General features: G+C 40.5%; 4 protein-coding genes across 6 annotated transcripts; 3 read left to right on the forward strand and 1 right to left on the reverse strand.

Annotated features, from left to right (window-relative positions):
* The first annotated feature begins 889 nt into the window (after nucleotides 1-889).
* On the forward strand, nucleotides 890-4,772 carry prdx1 (peroxiredoxin 1). Its single transcript, XM_068602794.1, has 6 exons — nucleotides 890-934; nucleotides 2,231-2,343; nucleotides 2,548-2,701; nucleotides 2,795-2,917; nucleotides 3,630-3,760; nucleotides 4,351-4,772. Exons 2-6 carry the CDS (start codon nucleotides 2,238-2,240, stop codon nucleotides 4,431-4,433), a joined length of 597 nt encoding a protein of 198 aa, XP_068458895.1. The 5' UTR covers nucleotides 890-934; nucleotides 2,231-2,237; the 3' UTR covers nucleotides 4,434-4,772.
* Nucleotides 4,773-5,648: 876 nt separating this feature from the next.
* Nucleotides 5,649-8,963, forward strand: zte38 (zebrafish testis-expressed 38). Its single transcript, XM_068567603.1, has 12 exons — nucleotides 5,649-5,995; nucleotides 6,199-6,343; nucleotides 6,567-6,630; nucleotides 6,811-6,847; nucleotides 6,943-6,963; nucleotides 7,061-7,087; nucleotides 7,205-7,272; nucleotides 7,359-7,507; nucleotides 7,610-7,842; nucleotides 8,052-8,100; nucleotides 8,182-8,222; nucleotides 8,655-8,963. Exons 1-12 carry the CDS (start codon nucleotides 5,945-5,947, stop codon nucleotides 8,700-8,702), a joined length of 933 nt encoding a protein of 310 aa, XP_068423704.1. The 5' UTR covers nucleotides 5,649-5,944; the 3' UTR covers nucleotides 8,703-8,963.
* Nucleotides 8,526-17,274, reverse strand: aldh9a1b (aldehyde dehydrogenase 9 family, member A1b). Of its 3 annotated transcripts, none has more exons than XM_068567578.1 (12): nucleotides 17,117-17,274; nucleotides 13,952-14,164; nucleotides 13,106-13,251; nucleotides 12,599-12,728; nucleotides 12,149-12,283; nucleotides 11,173-11,369; nucleotides 10,800-10,940; nucleotides 10,513-10,701; nucleotides 10,332-10,419; nucleotides 9,964-10,105; nucleotides 9,756-9,868; nucleotides 8,526-9,589 (listed from the first exon to the last, which is right to left on the reverse strand). In XM_068567578.1, the coding sequence occupies exons 2-12, from the start codon at nucleotides 14,118-14,120 to the stop codon at nucleotides 9,495-9,497; spliced, it is 1,545 nt and encodes a 514-aa protein (XP_068423679.1). In that variant the 5' UTR covers nucleotides 14,121-14,164; nucleotides 17,117-17,274; the 3' UTR covers nucleotides 8,526-9,494. The 3 variants fall into 3 exon arrangements, with proteins under 3 accessions (XP_068423679.1, XP_068423689.1, XP_068423668.1); XM_068567588.1 differs by lacking the exon at nucleotides 17,117-17,274 and adding an exon at nucleotides 16,881-16,931; XM_068567567.1 differs by lacking the exon at nucleotides 17,117-17,274 and adding an exon at nucleotides 14,400-14,487.
* On the forward strand, nucleotides 16,025-21,502 carry uck2b (uridine-cytidine kinase 2b). Its single transcript, XM_068567618.1, has 7 exons — nucleotides 16,025-16,156; nucleotides 18,184-18,343; nucleotides 18,949-19,045; nucleotides 19,232-19,374; nucleotides 19,478-19,575; nucleotides 19,685-19,733; nucleotides 20,055-21,502. Exons 1-7 carry the CDS (start codon nucleotides 16,052-16,054, stop codon nucleotides 20,189-20,191), a joined length of 789 nt encoding a protein of 262 aa, XP_068423719.1. The 5' UTR covers nucleotides 16,025-16,051; the 3' UTR covers nucleotides 20,192-21,502.
* Nucleotides 21,503-21,631: the final 129 nt, after the last annotated feature.

Consider the following 21,631-nt stretch of genomic DNA (forward strand, 5'->3'; position numbering starts at 1 on the left):
GCGAGTGTAAATACAGCTTAGTATATGAAAATCCAGGAAACATGAAGGAAACTGACCTGCATATGTAATGGTTTTATAGGGCGTAATAGAATGAGCAATATTTTAAAGTGCAATTGTCCCAGTCTATCTTTAATGAAGTACGTTGACATTGTTGTAGTGTTTTTTCTGTTATGGGCAACTTTTGTTCATAGTATGGAAATGACTTCCCTGCAGTTCCCTCTGAAATGTACTCTGGTGATAACAATTCACTCTTATAATGTACAGAACACTTCAATGTAGAATGTGAGCTCACGTTTGTCTTCTTATATGTCTGTGGGTCAGTACACAGAGCAAAGAAGACCAAATAAAAGATCGTGGATTTTATGAGGAAGTGGTCTACTTCTTGAGTGGGAAAGTTAATCAGTAAATACTTGATAAGGCACTAAAATTGCTCCAACAGGGAGCCATCGAGCAGCAGCAATATAAAGGTGTTGTTTGATGTATATTCATGGTGACGATACAAACTGGCTCTGTATCCTAAAGTCAGAAGATGAAACCTCATGACTCCTGCATGGCTGTCAACTTGGATTATTAATCCCAATTGGCTATATAACAAATTCAGGTTGCCCTGATTATTGAAGATGGATGCAATATGTAGGGCAGCTGTCCCACAGGGATTATTAAATAAGTGCGAGACTTTGAAAATAAAGCGTGAAGAATATTTCCTGTGGGCCACTCCCCCACCCCCCTCTTTAACTTCCCAAATTGAAAGAAAAGTCAGAAGAAAAAGTGCAAAGTCATGCTGTGTAGTGGGAAGTTGGTGAGACTGGATCACTGGACCGACTGGCGTGGGCTGTAGTCACGTTCTGACAGACCTATCGCGAGAAGTGAGCCTTGGTATATATGTTTCAATCGAGTCTGCCAGTCACACTTGTTGGTGTGGTGTGAAAACAAGGTAGGTCCTAGAATGCTTTTCATTATGTTTTTATATGCTCTTTTACTAGTTTGTTTTTTACAGTGTTCATTTGTCCGGTTTGTTGACGCTATTTATAAGTGTTCTTTCGGTTTCGGTGCGTTTGCTAAATTTCCAGTTCAACAAGTGGGTTTTCACAAAATGAGAAAAAACGACACGGTTTCAAAAGTAGCGATTTGTGAATGTACAAAATGATAATTAGCAAGTTGTTACTTGGATGTTTCCACTGACAAAAAGGACTTTAAGTTACAGTTGATGCCAGAATGGATGGTCCAGAGCCATAACTCAAATCTCAGGAGAAATATTTTAGTACTGCAGTTGATGACAAGCAGCACGCATATATATATATATATATATATATGTAGTCTTTACCTGGTATCAGAAACATTGTTGTAGATTTCCATATGCGGAAACGCCTGGAAATTAAAAAAGAGAAGAAGTGAGAATGGTTCATAGGTTTCGTTTGTTGCCAGTTCACATGCTCGGGGTCTGGGTATATCAATCACTGTTTTTTTTTTTCATTTTGAGTCTAGCAACAGTCTTCAGTTTTTCTTTTTTTTCTCCCCCCGTTTCATAATAGCTGTTACAGACACTTAAGCCGAGGTTTTATCTTGGGCTTTACAATAATAATAACACAACAACACGATGCTCCGTAGTTTGCACAAGACGGCAACCTTTTTAATTATTGTCACACACCACTAGAACATTTCCTCTCCTCTTCTATTTCCGTTTTTTTCCTTCATAATAAAAGCCCCTAGACACATACAACAGAACACTGCTTCTTAGAGAGCTGTTTATGTGCTCAATGTTGTAGCTTACAACAGTATTACACGTGTGATTCTTCTATAGGCCACTGGTATTTGCATAATACTGTAACGGCTTCACTCTGATGAAGACATGCGTTATAAAAAAACATTCATTATTAAGAAATAATGAAAATGCACAAGTCCATGGTAAATGTCAACATATATTTTGTTCTGACCAACAGAAATGAATAATTGGAGAAACTAGTACAAGGAAATATTTAGTATTGATGCTTGAAAAATGTCCTTTAATTTAAACCATTATCGAAATAGTTGTCCATTAGTTTTCAACTTTTGATATGGCGTTTGATGATTATGTGCTTTCAGAACGAGAAATTATTCAATTGGCTCGACGTTCTATACACGAGACACACTTTTTCTTGTAAATGAGGAATGGTTTTGGATTATACATGTTTGTGCACTCCTGAGATTGCGAACATTTTTAACCTGTTTCCTTTTTCTGTTATCCCGTTAGACTGAAGATGGCTGCAGGCAAAGCACAAATTGGAAAACTGGCCCCAGACTTCACAGCTAAGGCCGTGATGCCAGACGGACAGTTCAGTGACCTGAAGCTTTCAGACTACAGAGGTACACCGTAAACCTGTGTCTCATCCGCTGTTGAGTGAAGGCTGGCTTTGATGACGCTCTCTTCTGGACTATGATGCACTGCTGCTTTGTGATCCTAGAATTTATTGAATAGATATTAATTTACACTACTGAAGACTAGAATGAATTAGCCTGTAATTACTGCAGGTCCAAGAGATTGATCTGTTTTCTATCCCTTTGGTGCAGGGAAATATGTTGTCTTTTTCTTCTATCCTCTGGACTTCACCTTTGTTTGTCCAACTGAGATCATCGCTTTCAGTGATGCTGCCGACGACTTCAAGAAGATCGGCTGTGAGGTCATCGGCGCCTCTGTTGACTCACACTTTTCCCATTTTGCATGGTAGTTACCAGCTTTATCCTTTACACATTGATTGTGCGGATTCACTCCTGAAAATGTCTCACTTTTTTTCCTTTTCGGTTAATGTTTTCAAAGGATCAACACACCACGAAAGCAGGGCGGTCTGGGTGCTATGAAGATTCCCTTGGTGTCTGACATACGGCGCACCATCTCCATAGATTATGGTGTCTTGAAAGAGGATGACGGCATTGCCTTCCGGTGGGTTTAACAATGTGGAGTTTTAATCTGCTTTGATAAAGATAAGAAACAATAACTCCAGTCTTAGTTGCTTTTGCTGATGGAGGGAGATGGTTCACTTCTTTTTACATACCATTAAATGCACCAACCTAAAAAAGTTTCAGGCAGCAACTGAGAGAACATGAACCTTCTTGCGTTCACTTAGGTCTTGATAATATAAATCCTTATATTTTGTATATCTTCTTCATATTCTTCATGTCTATTAAAGTTCAGGTTAGCGAGGTCAGTAAACACAGCTCTGCAGCTGTAGTTGTGTCTCTGAAATGTCCGGTTCTCAAGGGAAGCTAATCAGTATATTGACATTAGAGAAGCAGACTGGCTGTTGAACGTCCCACTCTGTGAGAAAAGATGAGGACACGGTTCTCCTCCTCTTAGACAAGTTAGAGCCAATTAAATGTCAGATGTTTATGACGGAAAACCGTGTATTATAGCCGAACTTCCGGCTGTTGGGGGCTGGTTTTTGCACTGTGTCATACTGCGCGTTGACTTGACGACTCTCTGCTATCGCGATTGCAGCGCTTGTTACTATACTTGTGATCAATTAGTAAATTAATTAAGAGAACTAGAGAAGTTGTCGAGCTGAATTCTTCGGGAGGCTACACCAGGCATCCAATAATTATTACACGCTTTCAGTCTTCGGAGACTTAAGACCTGCTCTTTCTCTCTACTTCAGGGGTCTGTTCATCATTGACGACAAGGGCATCCTGAGACAGATCACCATCAACGACCTCCCAGTTGGACGCTCCGTCGAAGAGACCATGCGCTTGATTCAAGCCTTTCAGTTCACTGACAAACACGGAGAAGGTAAGTTACAGCTGTAACATACTGCAGGCCTTTAAGGGTGTTGTAAGTGTGTAGGATATTCATGGCAACAGATTGCAACCGACTGAACAACTGAAACAACATTGCTACGCACTGGCCCTTTAAAGTATGTGATGTATTTGTGTTGTGTTCTTATATAACATGAGTTTATTAAGCCCTTCTGTTGCCATAAGATTTTTAAAATCTGCTATGTTGTGAGTGAAATAATTACTCACCTCGCTCTCCACGACCCAAGTGCCCAACCTTTGTACTTCTAACCACATTATTTGATTTGGATCGAACGTTTCATGTATGATACAAAAAGAATTTGTGACGTACATGTAATACAGGACGTAAAAAAGGTTTATTCAAATCCAACGTTTGATATTCTTATCAGTGCTGATACCGAGTAGAGAAATTGATGTAGAAAGGAGGGCAATGCATTGCTCTATGCAACCAAATGTTTGATGCATTTCTCTGCTTTAAATTAACGGCACAAGAGGTTATATATACTGTACATGTGCATCATATTGGCAGATGTCTTTACTGTTTTGTCAACCGGGCCAGGACTCATTACAGGTTTATCTTTTCAGTCTGCCCAGCCGGCTGGAAACCAGGAAGTGACACCATCAAACCTGACGTCCAGAAGAGCAAAGCCTTCTTCTCCAAGCAGTAATAAACCCAAGCCCACAGTCTGCAGCCTGCTGTAGAAATTTCATTTAGAGATTACATTTCCAGAGAACATGCTTTGTGTATTGAGTTGTCTGTGGAGCGAATAGTGGATTTATGACCAAAGTATATCATTGTGTAATTATGTTGTTGTAATGTATGCTATGTTCACTGTCCGGCTAAACTTAATCTCTGTTTGTCCAATTGTAATGTCCTTCCTTACTATTCTTAACTGCAAATGACCACGCAAACAGTTTTATTGGAATGATGTTGTGCTTTACTTCTTTTTTTTTTTTACAGTGAACAACGTATGTTCTTTCATCGAAATAAAGAAGTCCATACATCTGTTATTGTTACTGTTATTGTAAAGGAACATATTTATGTCAAACATCACAGAGGAAATGTTAGAATGTGTTTTGATTAGCAGTATCTAATAAATCAGGTGTTTTGTTTTTTTGGTTGTGTTCATGTACTTTCAAAATGGCACAGCATCAGATTGAGGCCCTATTATTCCTTTATATTTATCACAACTGTGACCTCATTGAACAATTACAGCACATAATAAAACAAATACAAAGAAAGGTGGAAGATAAACTCCAGTTCTAAGTATCTTAAATAATATTGAGGCTTATCCTGAATTATGTCTATGTATAACATTGCAACAGTAATGTGTAAAGTTTACAATACATTAGGTTTTCCTAATAGGTAACCAGAGGCTTCATTGTTTGCTTAATTGTGTGCTGCACACAGATGTTTTTACTTATTTGTTCTGACTAGTCCTCTCATTACTATTGCATATGAGTGTCAACTCAATAGGTTTCATTGTCAACTTCTTTTATTATTTCTTCTAAAACTGCATAGCAGAAGTTTTTCCTTGCTATAGGGCAAACTTTAAAAATCTCAATTGTGTATCACTTAGGGTCCTGTATTGTGGATTGTTACCTGGCACCCTTAAATCAAACAAGGCCATCATGAATATTATTAATTACACCTGTGTTAGAGCTGGTAAATGAGAAGTTCCTCTGGTTGGACATGCCAGAGGATTTATTTGACTTGAATTAATGCATTAGATGTTAATGTTCATCCATGGAAGTGTTTTAATTATAATGCTATCTGATACGTCCTTATGGAAAGGTAATATTAATATTGTATTAATTCAATACCGACGCTTACTTCATGTTTACAGCATATTAGTTAAATATTTACTTCCGGTCATTTATGTGGCGACGGCGATACTTTAGGCGGGAAAGACAAACGATATGGTATCCTGGCTAATGTTCCAGTAACCATAGCGTTTGAGTAACTTAAACTTTAACTGAAGCCTCACCTATTGAGACTCCAGACAACATATTAAAATAGCCATGTGAGGAAAGACGCCTTTACTAACGTCGTAGTTTTAGTAACGTCTGCGTTAGCTTGGTGTCGGGGAGCATATTGTCATATAAGTTAGTTAGCTTGGCTAATTGTTAATCGTTACTCGTTAGCTTTGAAGACCCTCCGGCACCTGAAAGGGAAACAATGGCCGCCAGGAAGCTGTGCCTCGGGAAGAACAAGGAGGAAACTGCCGAGGTTTGACCATAACACGAGCTGGCAAACAATAACGTGTCCCATCATTTGCTTTAATCCGTGTCTGCGTTTATAAGGCCATGTTTATAATGATTTGCAAGTGGAGGACACTTGACGTGGACAACTGCGCCATCGTGTGGTCTTCAACTTGACTTGACGAGTCAAATTTAACCCCTTCATTTATCTGGTTTATTTTTCTTTTAAAGTGGACCCAGTTGTTCCTGAAGGACTTGAAAACACAGCAGGAGTCCCTTGTCTTTGTCAAGAGGCTGATGGCGGTGGCAGTCTCCTCCATCACCTACCTCAGGGGGATTTTTCCAGAGGATGCTTACAAATCCAGATATTTGGAAGGTGACCACACATGACCATAGATACTGTAGAAGTTAAAGAAAATAAGGAACATTCATGCATGCAATTCATAGAAATTACCATAATGCGAGATCAGAACTCGTTTGACACATTTCATTTATTGTTAACTGTGTTTTTCTACAATGCACACATGGGGTTGTAATCATTGCTCTTCATCAGAGTAATACATGCTGTTATAACCTTTTTTTCTTCTTCTTTTCACCAGATTTGTGCATCAAAGTTTTGCGTCAGGACTGCAACACCCCTGGTGCCAGCAAAGTTGTCAAATGGTAATTATTAGAATAAGCCTGCCCTAATGCAGAATAATAGTCGTGGTTTGGTCTGCTGCCCACAGCAGCTAGCTGAACACCTGGAGTAGGAAGTCGGCAGTGATAATAAGCATTGGGTGACTGAATGAAATTTCCTTTCCTGATTGATGTTTTCATTCTTTTTTGTCTTGTATGTTCCAGGATGATGGGTTGCTTTGATGCATTGGAGAAGCAGTATGTAAGTGCTTCCGTGAATACTTTGATTTTGTGATGTTTTATCTGGTCTGCCATTTTGATCCATAGTACTCTCGCTCAATGTTGTCCTTTTTACAGCTCCAGATTGTATTCATTGGGGTAAGTAAATTAAGTTTGAACAGCAACATTTATTAACACATTGCTTACACAGAGAGAAAAAAACAATAACTCTGTACAACATGTTATTGCAATCTAGGTGTACACCAATCCAAAGAAACCAAATGTAAGTTGCCTGGAAATAATGTAAATGATGTAACATTTTTGAAAAGCAACACTACTTTGTCAAATCATAATTTAAAGGTGAAGTCTGATTAACATTAGGAAACATTTCTCTCTGCAGTGCATTGTTGAGTCATACCAGTTCAAATTCAGATACACTGAGAAGGGACCAGAGATGGACGTACTCAGGTTTGGATATAATTTCTCTGTTTGCATAGATGTATTGGATAAGGCCTCCAATATGTGATGATGATATAACCTCTGTTAAACCACAGATTCAATGGTGTGGATATGCAGGTGACATTGGAGGACACCAAGAGAGCCTCAGTGCTGCTCATCAGGAAGCTCTTCTTGCTTCTGCAGAACCTGGAAGTCCTCCCCAACAACGTGTACCTCACCATGAAGCTCTACTATTATGACGACAGTAAGATCCATCAATGTCTCTGCCGTACAAAATGAATTAAGAATATGTTGTAATTTCTTGGGCTGCACACTGTAAACATCTCCTCCTGCTCTCCTTTCAAAGTCACCCCAGCTGACTACCAACCGCCAGGCTTCAAGGAGGGCGAGTGTGACAGCCTCTGGTTTGAAGGCACGGCTGTGCACTTCAAGGTGGGTGAGGTGCAGACGGAATTTCACACCTTGAGAGTGCGTGTGTCGGCAGAACAAAGCCGGCTGGAGAAGCTTCAAGAAGGGAACCACATGAGGGAGACTAATCAAGTTTCTCAGAGCAATCCCCCAGAGATGGAAACAATCAAGGTGGGTGCAGAAAAATGTTATTAAATGTTGGATTCCTTTTTTATGTTAGTCACACTGTAAGCAAGCACAACATTCCCTCTATCAAAAATGGCTAAATCTAGCTATTTCCTGATCAATCTTGTCAGTTCTCCCATGTAACAAGGTTATTTTGTTAGCTGGTGTAGTTCACTTTAAGTTTATTATGATTGTCTGTAAACACCTGGTTACAGGATTCTCGTGAGAAAAGATTTGACGAAGAGGATCTCCCTTCCGAAGATGGTAAGTCTGTGCTGCTACTCTTACAAAAAATATTGTAAACATATATTAAAAGATTCACAATGTTAAATGTCCTTTTAACAGAGTCTGCCCAGTTCAAGAAATCGAAAAAATCCATGGCAAAGGTATAGTTGTACTAGAGACATGATTATACAGTGAAACCCTCCTATACGGGTCACATCTATTCAAGTCAAATTGATCATGATATTTTAATTACTATAAGCAATTTATTTTTCATGCATATTACAATTGTATTGATATTTGTATATTATTACATGCACATAATGTAAAGAAAAGGACATTACCTACTTTATATAAAATATAGTTTATTGTAGTGTTTCGCTGCTTACCAATACAGTAATGTCAGTAGAACAAAAAAGTCGCAGCTCTGTGCTGCTTTCAGCACATTTCTTAATATTTATCAGGCCTGAAATTAAACTGAAGTCAATCAGAAATACTATAATTAGTACGGTGATCACTGTATTAAAAGTATGCCGGTTAGAGAATATGATACATGACACAATGCAAACTTGGTGATGGTTTTTTTTCTATCTCAGAGAACTACAGCTGCCAAAAATCTGTCAAGGAAGAAAAGAAGAATTTAGCCAAGACTTTACACACAACAAAAGCTCTGACAGCAACGTAAACACAAGCATCAATTTTTTTCTTCATTTTATTGAAATGTTAAACACAGTTTTGTTATGTTAGAGTTAATTTGACATGAACATGTGTCAAGACCGGTTCCTTCATAATTGTCTTGACCCACTAAGCATGATGTTACTGTCTAGTTCTCATTCAAACAGCATTGTACAGAAAGCATACATAAACTGTACAATGTGGATAAATTAAATCAATTCAACATTCAAGGTGCTGATTGTTTTTGTAATTTGTGTATATAAAAATATATTTATGTGTATTGATAGAGAAATATAGCTTGACTTGTAAACCGTGTTTTGAAAGTACAACACTGTAAAGTTGCTTTTTGCACAGAATATATTAAGCGAGAGAACAGACATATCATACATTGTAGACAGTGACTGATCTGTTCTACAAGAGCTGAAATCAGTGTTCAGCAAATACAGATCAATCTTTAATTTCCTCCATTGGACGGCGATGATAACTTTTTATTTAAAATGTTTTAAGATTAAAATGTTACATTCCTCCTATTCTTCATAGCTAGTTGCTTCAAACTGCTTCATATCACCTTAATTTCACATTCAGAACATATTAAACATATTTTCAGGACAGACTTGTGCTCCTCTGATTCAGTCTTGCTCCGCATCGCTTTGAGCGCTGAAGTTTCATGTTCCATCCCTGAAGTGTTGTTCTGGTCTAGACCGTCTGTTTCAGTCTCTGGCTCATTGTCACAGCTCCACCATCCTACTGATGTGCGTGTCCTAGAAGAGGCTGTCCACATCTCCCATCTCCACAAACACCGTCTTCAGCTGGGAGTAGTATTCAACTGTCACCTGGCCGTTCTCGCGCCCTATACCTGGTGAATGTAGAGATTGCAAGGAATAAAAGGAAGTACGCTCAACAATAACCAGATTAGCTACTGATGTGGTTTCATGATGGTGCTGAAAAAGATTGAAAATGAAATTAAACACAGGTCAGTGTTGTTTAAGCTCCTGATCTGTCTGCAAACAGCCCGCCTGTACCTGACATTTTGAACCCTCCGAAGGGCACCTCCACTGGAGTGATGTTGTAGTTGTTGATGAAACAGGAACCAGCCTTGAGGTGTTCCACCACACGATGGGCTCGCTTCACATCCCTACAGAAGTTGTGTTTAATTATCTTGATTATTCAAGTTTCAAGACAATCATGGTTGAAAGAAATCTCAATGTATGAGCCTGTGGGGTTGCCCACCTGGTGAAGACCCCTGCAGCCAGACCCATGGTGGTGTCATTGGCTCTCAGCAGCACCTCCTCTTCGGTTTCAAAGGACAACACGGACATGACGGGGCCGAAGATCTCTTCCTTCACACAGGTCATCTCATCTGTGCAGTCACCTGAACGAGGAACAAAGGAAAAGGGCAAACACTTTTGTGACCTTTAAGTCACCGATCTAACCTGTATTCAAATCGAGATGAATCCGCCCTTTGACTCCTAAATATTTGTGATGTTGCAGCCAGAATTAGAAAAGGGGTCAAAATAGGTTGTATCACTGTATCTAAGAGTGAAGATGTGTATTTTCTGAATCCACTTTATTCATGATGAAATGTATGGAAGTCTTACCCAATACACATGGAGTCATGTAGTATCCGCCTCTGAGTTTGGGATCTGATGGAACAAAAGCTTCACCTCCGCACAACACTGTCGCTCCCTAGAAACAGAACAATTTACAAAAAGATCTATTTCATGTTGCTGCACAAGAGCCTGTTGACAAAGCAAAATAAAGTATCAGGATCATTCTTACCTCTTTCTTCGCCTGATCAACAAAGGACAGGACTTTTTCCAGGTGTGGCTGGTTGACTAGTGCTCCCATTCGTGTGCTCTCTAACAGCGGGTCTCCTATCTCGATGGCCTGTGTTCTCTTCACCACCTCCTCCACAAACTCAGGCAGAATATCCTTCTGAACAAAGACCCTTGTACCATTGCTGCAGACCTGTGTTACATTTAATCAAATATAATATGCTTTCATTTGTAGATCGGTCGCATGTTGTGTCAGCATTCCAACACATAACATTCCAACACATAAACTACCTGGCCTTGAGACAGGAAGTTGGCCATCAGAGCTCCCCTCACAGCGTTCTCCAGATCGCTGTCCTCAAAGATGAGCAGAGGAGATTTCCCCCCGAGCTCAAGAGTCACAGGCTTCACCCCCTTAGATGCCATCTCCATAATCTGTGGGACAAAGTCACACAGAAGAATAACCATTGATTGTTCTGGTCACGTTTAGGATTAAAGCGGAAAAAACGGACCTCAACATCTTTGCCGCAAAATCTACAAATCCCACATCGAGGCAATCAAACTGACCCATTATGTTTTATGATTGACTTGTGTTTTCAGTTTAATATCTCGCGCTAACATGCACGGTGTGTAGAATTTGAAGTTCTACCGTGTAACTAGCACCGACCTTCTTGCCTGTGGACACACTCCCGGTGAACGACACCTTCGCGACGTCTTGGTGGTGGCAGAGTAAGCTGCCCGTCTCCGAGCCGCCCTGCACCACGTTGAGCAGCCCCTCTGGAGCTCCAGCCTGGGCATAGATCTCTGCCAGCATGACTGCCGTCACAGGTGTCACTGGGGACGGCTTGAACACCATGGAGTTTCCTATTTCAGATGACAGGCAACAGAAAAAGTAAAACTCGTTGTTTGATTTATCTAATCCACAAGAAAGCCCTCAGAGATCCGACCTCTGCCAAGTCTGCACAATAAGACACGTACATCAGCTGTTGTTTTTGAGACAGTATGTTAGGGCTTATTACATCAGAAAAGGGTACAATGAACAGAATCATGATGACTGGGATGTACTAATTTAAACATATTATGATGCTTTAGTGCCATCTACAGGTGACAATCCTTCACATTTTTCAGGCTCACGAAGAGTAAATGTGCATTTAAATTTGGATGCAATTGCAAAGTAAGTTTAAATGGGTGAGCTGTAGCAAATTATGTCCCATAAAGCAAAACTAAAATAATTTGAAAACCAACTCAAGACAAATGATAGAGCACAGGAAGAAAAACAACCTGATCATCAAATATATTCTATGTACAAAATTTGGGAAAGCTTAAATACAACTTGTAGGAGGTGTTTGTGTGGACAGTCTTTTGAGACAGAAATGGACAAAACCTTTTCCTACTTTAAAGAATTATTGTTCAGTAGTTATATCAATGCTTTCTATATTTTGACATTGTGGTGTTATCCTTAGCCCCAAATTCTTAACAAATGCCACTGAATCCCTAAAGGTAGTTTTTGAGATATTCTGCTAGATAAAAAATAAAATAAACACAGCTAACAAAAAGAAAATAACCTCCACAAACAGCAGAAACCATGTCAGTGTTTTAAAGGTAATATTTGTTATCTTGACAACTTCAGAAGTATCCCATACCACAGGCCAGGGCTGGAGCTGACTTCCATGCAGCGATCTGGAACGGATAATTCCAAGCACCGATGCCGACACAAACTCCCAGCGGCTCCCTGCGGGTGTAGGCAAAGGACCCTCCAGGCAACTGGACATGCTGGCCTGGACAAAAAGAAGACAAAGGTGACATTTTTAAGCTTTTTGTTAAAAAAAAGGGCAGTGTACATTTAAATAACATACTGCCTTTTCTTCTACCAAAACATATCACAGCAATACTGACAGAAATCAGACTTTCCCTTATATCTTAAAATCATATGAGCGCGTGGCTTTCCCACTGAACCGTGTCATAAGTAAAATTGTGGGTTACATAGTTACATCCAGAGTGAAACGATTGTCTCTTTTTTTGCCTCTTGTCTCAAGACCTCTTGGAAAGTAGGAAATGATACAACTAATGAGTGAGAGTTGTTTTGTACCAACCTGCGAGGGTGCTCGCCAGAGCTGCGTAGTACTCCATACACAGTCTGGCGGAGTCCACATCCAGGCGGGCCTCTGTGATGGACTTCCCATTGTTGACCACCTCCATTTCAGCTATGTCCTCTCTCTTACTCTGGACATGAAAGCCAGAGTAAGTGTCATACATTTTGTTTCAGATACAACACTGGAAATACAAAACTCTTTTCATAAAATACACTTAATTTAGGTCGGGTAGTGTCCCCTATTCAGTTTTGTTATATAAAGTGTGCTGATCACAAAAGGAAGATATGTAGATAGCAAGATGAGTTACAGAAATATTAGGTGTTGAGTTATTTATACTACAAGTGTTGAGAGGTGTTGGCCTCTTTCAAAAGATCCGCTGAGACAGTAAAGATGTGGATCGAGAAAAATGTCTTTTCTTTTTACATTAAATAGACACAATGTATATCGTTGTGCTAATTATGAGACACAATTACAGACACACTGAATTATGATGGAAACCAAAAACACCTCAATGATATGGGCAGCTTCTATCATGATCCTCGACCTCTCCATCCCAGACATTTTGCTCCAATGGCCGAACGCCGACTTGGCAGCCTTCACAGCCTGATCTACCTCCACAGCGCCACACGGCTCCAAATGGCACAAGACTCGCCCTGCACAGTGAAAACACGTCATGGGAACAACAGTGATGTCCAAAACAAAAAAAGTTGCACAGTTTGACAAGGCCACATGACTTTGCTTGTTCATTTAGTTTTTACTGGTTCAAAGTCGTCCTATAATGAATAAGGAAATTAAGTTGTGTGCCGGCTCAAATGCAGTCTGCATTAAAAACTAGGATCCAAGCCACGAAGAGCCTAAAAATCATATCCATTATTTTGACTGATGAAGACATAGTCGTGTTGAAATGTTAGTTTGCTTGCACAATTCAAGGTTTTCCCTTGGACGCTTGCTGTCCTCGAGCTAAGGATCACCAAAGAAACATGTTCTAGCCATTAAATTTAATTTAAAGAAAAAGTCTGCACCATAAAAGCTATAATAGCTTGAGTTTGGCCATATTGACCACTGAAGCTGGTCCGAGCCTATTCGAACGTGGCCATGTTTGACGACATGGACACATGTGGATATGCACGTAGTAGAGTGTGTTGATGAAAAATAAAACGCATAAGTAAATGTCATATATCGAAAATGTGTTGAGTAGAAAGACTATCAGTCAAATCAAGATAGCAAAACATGATACATTATACATGCCAGAGATCCCCAGACAGACAGTTCACACAGCAATGATCAAAGTCCAGTTGGGAAACTAACTAATCAATACGTTACATACATTACATTAATATGTGTGTGGCTCACCTGTTGCAGGTTCGTAAACATTTTCCTTGTTACATTTCCCCGGGCTCGTCTGTCTCTTTCCAGCCCAGAAGTTTAGCGGGACCTTGATGTCCACTGAGCCCGAGGAGACGCATCGCACCGCCGCAGCTGCAGCGGGCAGCCGCCGGGACGTGACGAGCCTCTGGAGCATAACGCCACTCAAAATGGCTTTATTGCTTCAAGATCAGCCGATTACTGGAAAACATTAATTTAGCTGGTAAACGTGATGCAACATCGCCCCGTCGTGTAAACAAAACCGACATCATCAACGTCAGAAAGCGTCAAAGGGAGTTTCACTCAACGAGCAGTTTATAGTTAGTTACAAGTGTGTAAGACCGTTAACATGCAGACTTCACGTTACTCGCTTTGTCATTTGTTTATGTATCACTGTTGTCTTTAACTCTTTCAAAACGTACACAAAATAACTTACCGTGTACACGATGATAATCTGTTTTATGGTTTCATCTAAAAAACGAACAATCAGAACACCTTGTTGCATCACAGATTGTAAATATGAAGTTGTTGCATACGCTCAGTCTATTTCATTTTATTTTGACATACTCGTACTTCCGGGTCAAAAAGATCCAACAAATAAAATAAAATCAAGTCGTTGTTTGAGTTTGGATCTCTCGTATTTCAAAACCACAGCTTTTTAAAAACAACAAGCGAAAACACGGGAACGCACAGCCGTGTGTCTGTTTTTGTTGTCTGAATAAAAAAAAAATGAAATACGAGAGAGCCAAACTCAAATATCGAAGAGAGATGCGAAACGAGACCCGTAACCCGGAGGTACAGGTATGTCAAAATAAAAGCCAGTAGATGAACATGTTTTTTTCAGAGTATGATGCAAACCCATATACTGTACATTGGTAAGAAAATACAGAAATGAATATACAGAAATACACTTGGGCCGATGGGACTGTGTGAGCAACAGTAGTTGACTACAGTTGGTTTAATATGCTTTTATCTATGTACAAAGCAAGTTCTATATTAGCACGTACATTGTTGGATGCAATATGTTATATTATAATCAAAGTCATTGTTAAGCGCGCACAGTTGTTGCTGTTAGCAATGTTTATTCTTCCACCGTATTGTGCAGAATGAACGCGGAGCAGAGACTGCATAAGGACACGTAGAGTAAAAAGTGTTTATCCTTTCTGCCAGTAGATAGCAGTATTTAAACCACATCTCTAGTTAACGTTACCCGTGTTTTTGTTCATTATCTGTTGATACAGATTTATTAAATGGTCTATATTTTATCTGATATTTGATGATTATGGTTAATTCGCAAACCGAGTTGTATGCACCGTGCAACTACTTGTTATTTTTTAAATTTAATTTCAGAACCAAACCTACATGGAAGAGGGGGCATCTGTTGACTATAAGGCAATAAATCGGAGTAATAAAAGAGTTGATTATCACTGCGTGCATAGATAAATGCTTATTACACCACATGTTGTCAACTGCTCTCATGCTCTCATCGGCCCAGGTTTATTTATTTATATTCATTAATTGATTTATATTCTCATGTTTATTGTTCTGTTATGATGTTCTCGCATCATCTACTATAAATATAATGTTGTCGTGGCACAGTCGTGCGGTCACCTGCATACGTCTCTTTATTAAAACGATAAACAAAAGAGAGATTTACAAAAAACTAAATCGGCTCGTTTGGTTCTGTTTTAGGATTCAGACAACAGAAACTGAAAAACGGCTGTGGTTTTCCGTTTTATCGCTCTTTTTTATGTTTAAAATGAAAAATGTTGTATTTCTGTGTTATCGATGACAGGATGAAACAGACTATTAAAACGTACACAACACTTGCAGCCGTCAAGGCATAACGAACGATTGGTTATTTCCACTGTCAGTCACCCCCCAAAAAATATGAAAGGTACTATCTACAAACGTATTCATAAAATATAAACTTTACATATATCAAAGCTAAACTACACTGTACAAAAAAAGAAGTAAATAAATAAATGTTAAAAAAAAAGCAAGCGCATAAAACGGACATTGGCGTTGTGGGCGGAGCTCCGCTTCACTTAGACTCCGGCGCCGCAGCTGTGACGGCACACTGCAAGCATGGCCGGGGACAGTGAAACACACCTCAGGGACCGCGGCGAGAACACCGACGTTATCCGACAGCCTTTCCTCATCGGTGTCTCCGGGGGCACCGCTAGCGGCAAGGTTGGCACTCCAGCTCGCTAATTTGACGGGTTTCGCGAATTGTCATAGTTTGGATTTCGAGCTAAACCACGGCGACTGTCTTTGTCGCCTGCCGGTCGACCGCGTGGCTCCAGCGACTCGAACCCACAGACTCGACGTTGAGTTATGACTGACCGCTCTCTCGTCAGTCTAACGAGTCAGCGTGGCATCAGCTTCACCGGGTCCGCGTCTAACGTCGCCCATTGTTCGTTAACCCCACTGAACTTCGCGTTACTGCAATAGTTTTTTTCCCCGTTTCATACGGGATGTCGGTTGTCAGCAGCACCAATAACCGTTAAGTGAGGACCCTTGAGCTTCCTTTGCTGAGCTAGCCACCCGGTTAAATTCCATCACGTCCAACAGCTCCGGTTGTGCTAACGGTGGCTAGACAATGAGCGCGAGCTTGTCGAGAGGCCACCCGAAGAGTTACATCAAAAATAAATAGTGTAAACCTTGTAATTAACTTTATAACATATAATTAAGATAATTGTGTTTGACAATTACCCACTGGTTTGTTCGACTGACCTGGGATAACCGCTAATGTTGCCTTAAATGACGTTAACGGAACCTGGTGTTGGTGACGGAATGAAACTGTAAACGTGTTATCTTGTCCACGTCCTTTGTTCTGCATCGTTAAAAAACAGATGTTATGATGTAGTGTAGTATGTAAATAGTATAGATTACATCGCTACCCTCAATGATTTACCTTTTACCGTAATTAGAGCGACAGTAAACCCCACCGACAGTGACACCCACGTTCCAGCCGGTGGATATTGTTGATGACGTCATTTTCTTTGTTATGAACCGGTGTGTTTTTTGTGACCGTTCAGTGGTAATGGCGAGCACGCCTCGTTATTTGGAGACGCGATATTAATACAAGGGTGTCGGCGACGAACGCAGCCTAACGGCATTCAAAGATAAAGCGGCGAATATGTGACTCACCGGTCTCACTTGCAGTTTCAAATTCAAAGACTTAGACACGAGGGCAGACGCTCGCCTCTCCGTCCTCCCCGTTACCTCCTCCTTCCGACTTTGTACCAGATATCTTCTCATTGGCATCGAGCCAGTGTTTTCCTTCTTGTTAGCCCCACACAAGGTACTGAAGGAAGCGTGTCTGTACTGTTTAGAGGCCAGACTAATCGAGTCGTGAGGTGACTGCTCGTGCACTGGAAGATACAATTTTAGCCCTCTGGCCTGAAGGCAGCACAACGTGGCAGCAATGCACACTTTGCATTTCTCGCCCTCACTGCTGAGGCTTGGTTTTAAAGGATAGATGGGCAGTTCTGTTTGAATACAGAACATCACTTTTTTGTTCTATCCGTAATGAAAACAAAAGTTAAGACTGATTTGCTAATTCTGCACACAAATTAACCCAATAATCCCTATTTACAGTACTTTACTGATATTGCCATATCATAGTCTACCAAACCCAGTCCAGTAGCTGTCTAAACAATAATTGTATTACTATATGAAAAGAATCCTGGTTTGTCAATCTAGAGTTTGAGCATGACAAATCATTAAATATCAGTGTGGATTAGTTAGTTCTCTGAAATTGTTGCATTTGAGTTTGTTGACACAACCCGCTAGCTATCTAAAGAAGGGCGGGGGGGTAAATTTCATTTGCACAAAGGAAACAGAGCCTCCGTTAATGCCCAGTCAGCACTGGGTATGAGATTCATTTGGTTGGGAAGGTCAGTGGGGACAAACATGGTGGGTCTCTCGGCATTTCACCTATGGTTGTGTGAGTTGACCTCACAAAAGGGGGGAAATTACCCACACATCCTATTTTCTGCGTATATGTCACTGTGCTTGTAACACATTTCTTAATTCTGTTCCAGTTAGACTGAAGGGAAAATATTTTGTACTAATATTTGAGTTGACTAATATACGAGTGTTCCTGCAGATTTTAACCACAAAGTAAGTTTATCTTACCTCCATGCATGTAGGCTGTTAATGCTCGGTCACCCCAGTTTTTAATTTAATGGCCTACTTTCTGTCTGTTTCTGCAGTCATCAGTATGCGAGAAGATTATGGAGCTGCTGGGCCAGAACAAGATCGATCACCATCAGCGGCAGGTGGTCATCCTCAGCCAGGACAGCTTCTACAAGGTGCTAACTGCAGAGCAGAAGACAAAAGCACTTAAGGGCCAGTTCAACTTTGATCACCCAGGTATGCACATGCTGAGTAGAAAGTATCACAGCTAATGCAGTATATGGGATATATATCCCCTCTGCTGGATGCCCGTCATATCATTTCACATTTCATATATAGATATGATGTAGATAGGGTTTGTGGTTTTGGAATTCTCCATGTACTTGACCAAATTTATATTGTATGGAAAGAGATGCAATAACAGCTGATAATGCATGCTTTCTGATTTAGATTACAATAACTTGTGAGTTCAAACAAGCAATTTATATAAAACATTTAAATCAGGCTTGTGTTTAGTGGCCCGCATTGCTGATTTCTACCACTGAGTCTTGGCAGAAGAATACACTCCATTTTTGGAGTCTGACTTAGCCCCCTGAAGCTCCTACTTCCTTTCTCGGCTGATTTTATATCCTCACAGTCAGCAGGCCTTTCTCAGAGGCAGCTGCTCTAAGGCTCAGGGACTGAACCCAACACCTGCTGCAGGAAAGGGATTCCTGGGTTACCAAACGTGTAGTGTGGGGTCCCACATGGGCATTGGCGCACACCAAGCCAGTGTAACTGGGGCTAAGTAACACGACGTCTCGCAAAGATCCCAACTGAGCGTTTGTATTTTCTTTCCTCAGATGCCTTTGACAGTGAGCTAATAAAACAAACACTCAGGCAAATCCTGCAGGGGGAGACTGTCCAGATCCCAGTTTATGACTTTGTCACTCATTCCAGGTGAGCACCTCTGTCCGTAACACTACTCAGTTCCTGTTTAGTCATCGCCCAACATGGTGTTGTAATGGAACGGAATCGCAGTCAGTCGTGTTGAACCAGTTCCTGATTAACTTGGCTGTGCAATTATTATTATTTGCATACACGTCTGAGTGTAGTCCCTGATAAAGAAATGGAAATCTGTTTCAGGAAAGAGGAGTTTATTACGGTGTATCCGGCTGACGTGGTCCTGTTTGAGGGCATCCTCATGTTCTACTCGCAGGAAATCAGAGATCTGTTCCAGATGAAGCTCTTTGTCGACACAGATCCAGATACACGACTCTCCCGCCGAGGTTTGTAGTGACTCTTGCGTTGGTGGTGTACAGCATTGCACCCCCTAACCTTTTTTCAGTGCATTTAATGGCAAGTCTTCATATTGGTTTTGTGTGGTCTTAGTTCTTCGAGACATCAGTGAGCGTGGGAGGGAGCTGGAGCAAGTGCTAGCTCAGTACATCACATTTGTGAAACCAGCCTTTGAGGAGTTCTGTTTACCAGTAAGTGACTTTCCTACCTCACAAAAGTATATGGTTGTGCATCTTTTATAACTGATTATCAGAAATGTTTTTTTTGGCTAGTAACTTACTGTTTCTTTATTTTTACTAGACAAAGAAGTATGCCGATGTGATTATTCCACGAGGAGCAGATAACCTTGGTATGGACAATTGTTTTATATTACACTGCGGGTACATTCTTGTTGTTCAGGCTGGGGAATATTGTTGAAAGGGAGTTTTACAGATCAGTCAATTTACTTGCATGTAAAGTCTAATAATAATCAGTTGAGTTTGAGGACAACAAGTTTCGAAATTGGAATTATCTGGGGATGTGGAGTTACAATGAAATGAGCCTATTGGAGCTGCTATGAGCAATAAATCAACATGTCTGACTGAACTGCTGACTATTTTATTGTGGGTAATGTAGGCACCAGGTATTCAGCGGTGTTCTCTGTGTAAACGTCTGTCCTTATTTTCTGCAGTGGCCATCAACTTGATAGTACAGCACATCCAAGACATTCTGAACGGCGGACAAAGCAAACGCCACAACGGCTGCATGAACGGCCACAGCACTCCACGCCAGCGGCGGACCTCAGAGTCCAGCAGCCGGCCTCATTGACCTCGTCACACCTCTCTTCACAAGCCGGAGAGGGGTGTGGGGGAGGGGGGTTGCGCTGTAAATAATGCCTGTTGGCATTCCTGTATTTAAGAGATGCAAAAAAAAAAATTGAAATGCCTTTTATTATGACTACTCTTATTATTGGGTACTTTCATTGTAATTATTGAACTTGGGATTGAGTTTTTTTCTTTTGTCAGCAGGTCAAAGGAGAAGCTCTTGTTGTTCTTGTGATGAGACCATGGGTTAAAATTAACCCCATGCATTTTGCTCCCAAATTGCATTTTGTTTATGTATCCCCTGCTGCTCCATGGTAAATTGTGCCGCTAATGAATAAAAGAGGGGAACCCTTTCTCTTTATTGCAATGTCTGATAAAACTTGAACCCCTAATGGCAGGGGAGACTAATACAGGTTTGGTTGGGTCCCAGACGAGAAGGATGCAAATTAGAACATGACCAGGATTGCACATTGCATTTGTACCGACAATCTTGGGAGTGTGTTCCAACCCTTTTTTTTCTTCTTTTTTTCCCTCTACTTCTCGTGTATTGTTTCGTGTGATGTTTCACTCGAGGTCTGTTTTCTACAAAGCATCCACCACACTGACTCTGTATAATGTCTGTTGCAGCAGCGACACACATGGTTTTCCAGTACTGTCAGGTGCAGAATGATGTGACTACCAGATCAATGAAGCCAAAGGCTGGGGTGTTTAGCTGACTACTGTATTAACCCAGACTAGTGTTGTGGGTATTACACTTTTGAGATACACTTGCCTTCTAATTAATTACAATGCTGATGACTGTCCCAATCAAAAATAATTTATTCAAGCACTATTTTGTTCAGTTACCTATGAGATGGTTATTTAAATTGGGATATAATTTACTTAAATATTCCTCATTGTGGATGGTTAGACTAGCTTTCATGAGAATAAGCCCTTAAGTAAGATGACGTTATGACAAGTATGCTCAGGTTGGAAGAAATATTTTGATTTGAAATGCCAGAAAAAGGTGTTCAATGCCGCAGCAATATTTAGTTTACTAGGTGTGTGGCCATTAACCAACAAGACCCACCACAATGCCTCTGCAAAGTTGCCTCAGGTTGACGTGTACAGTACGCATCCACACTAAAACCAGTTTCCATTCTTTAACTTAAGGGTATAATAAACTGTTGAATCAATTTTGTATTCCACTTGTATTTATTGTGTATAGAAAAATTAAATGACTGATTTGTACCATGAGATTTGTACTGTAGGCCGTGGAATGATTTATTACAATGAAGCAATTGCTTAAAGGTTAATAAACTGATGCAGCCGAGTGTCCTTGTCTGAAAAGTGTGATCATTTCTTAAAAACCTACTTTAATGTGACTTATACATCTGTAAACGTATTGGAAGTAGTTATGCGAGCAGAGGCTTCTCACTGTGAAGGGCACCAATAAGTGGGTCAT

The sequence above is a fragment of the Clinocottus analis genome, unplaced genomic scaffold, assembly GCF_023055335.1.
Source record: "Clinocottus analis isolate CAN_PGR_092001 unplaced genomic scaffold, fCliAna1.0.p SCAF_11, whole genome shotgun sequence".
NCBI lineage: Eukaryota > Metazoa > Chordata > Actinopteri > Perciformes > Cottidae > Clinocottus > Clinocottus analis.

Coding starts and splice junctions, on each gene's coding strand:
- prdx1 (XM_068602794.1), top strand. CDS start 2,238: ATGGCTGCAGGCAAAGCACAAATTGGAAAACTGGCCCCAGACTTCACA. Junction 2,344..2,547: donor GAAGCTTTCAGACTACAGAG/GTACACCGTAAA, acceptor CCTTTGGTGCAG/GGAAATATGTTGTCTTTTTC. Junction 2,918..3,629: donor GATGACGGCATTGCCTTCCG/GTGGGTTTAACA, acceptor TCTCTACTTCAG/GGGTCTGTTCATCATTGACG.
- zte38 (XM_068567603.1), top strand. CDS start 5,945: ATGGCCGCCAGGAAGCTGTGCCTCGGGAAGAACAAGGAGGAAACTGCC. Junction 6,964..7,060: donor TCCAGATTGTATTCATTGGG/GTAAGTAAATTA, acceptor ATTGCAATCTAG/GTGTACACCAATCCAAAGAA. Junction 7,273..7,358: donor CCAGAGATGGACGTACTCAG/GTTTGGATATAA, acceptor GTTAAACCACAG/ATTCAATGGTGTGGATATGC.
- aldh9a1b (XM_068567578.1), bottom strand. CDS start 14,120: ATGCTCCAGAGGCTCGTCACGTCCCGGCGGCTGCCCGCTGCAGCTGCG. Junction 9,869..9,963: donor GCTGCAGGGGTCTTCACCAG/GTGGGCAACCCC, acceptor CAACTTCTGTAG/GGATGTGAAGCGAGCCCATC. Junction 9,590..9,755: donor CGGAGGGTTCAAAATGTCAG/GTACAGGCGGGC, acceptor TACATTCACCAG/GTATAGGGCGCGAGAACGGC.
- uck2b (XM_068567618.1), top strand. CDS start 16,052: ATGGCCGGGGACAGTGAAACACACCTCAGGGACCGCGGCGAGAACACC. Junction 19,046..19,231: donor GACTTTGTCACTCATTCCAG/GTGAGCACCTCT, acceptor AATCTGTTTCAG/GAAAGAGGAGTTTATTACGG. Junction 19,375..19,477: donor TACACGACTCTCCCGCCGAG/GTTTGTAGTGAC, acceptor GTGTGGTCTTAG/TTCTTCGAGACATCAGTGAG.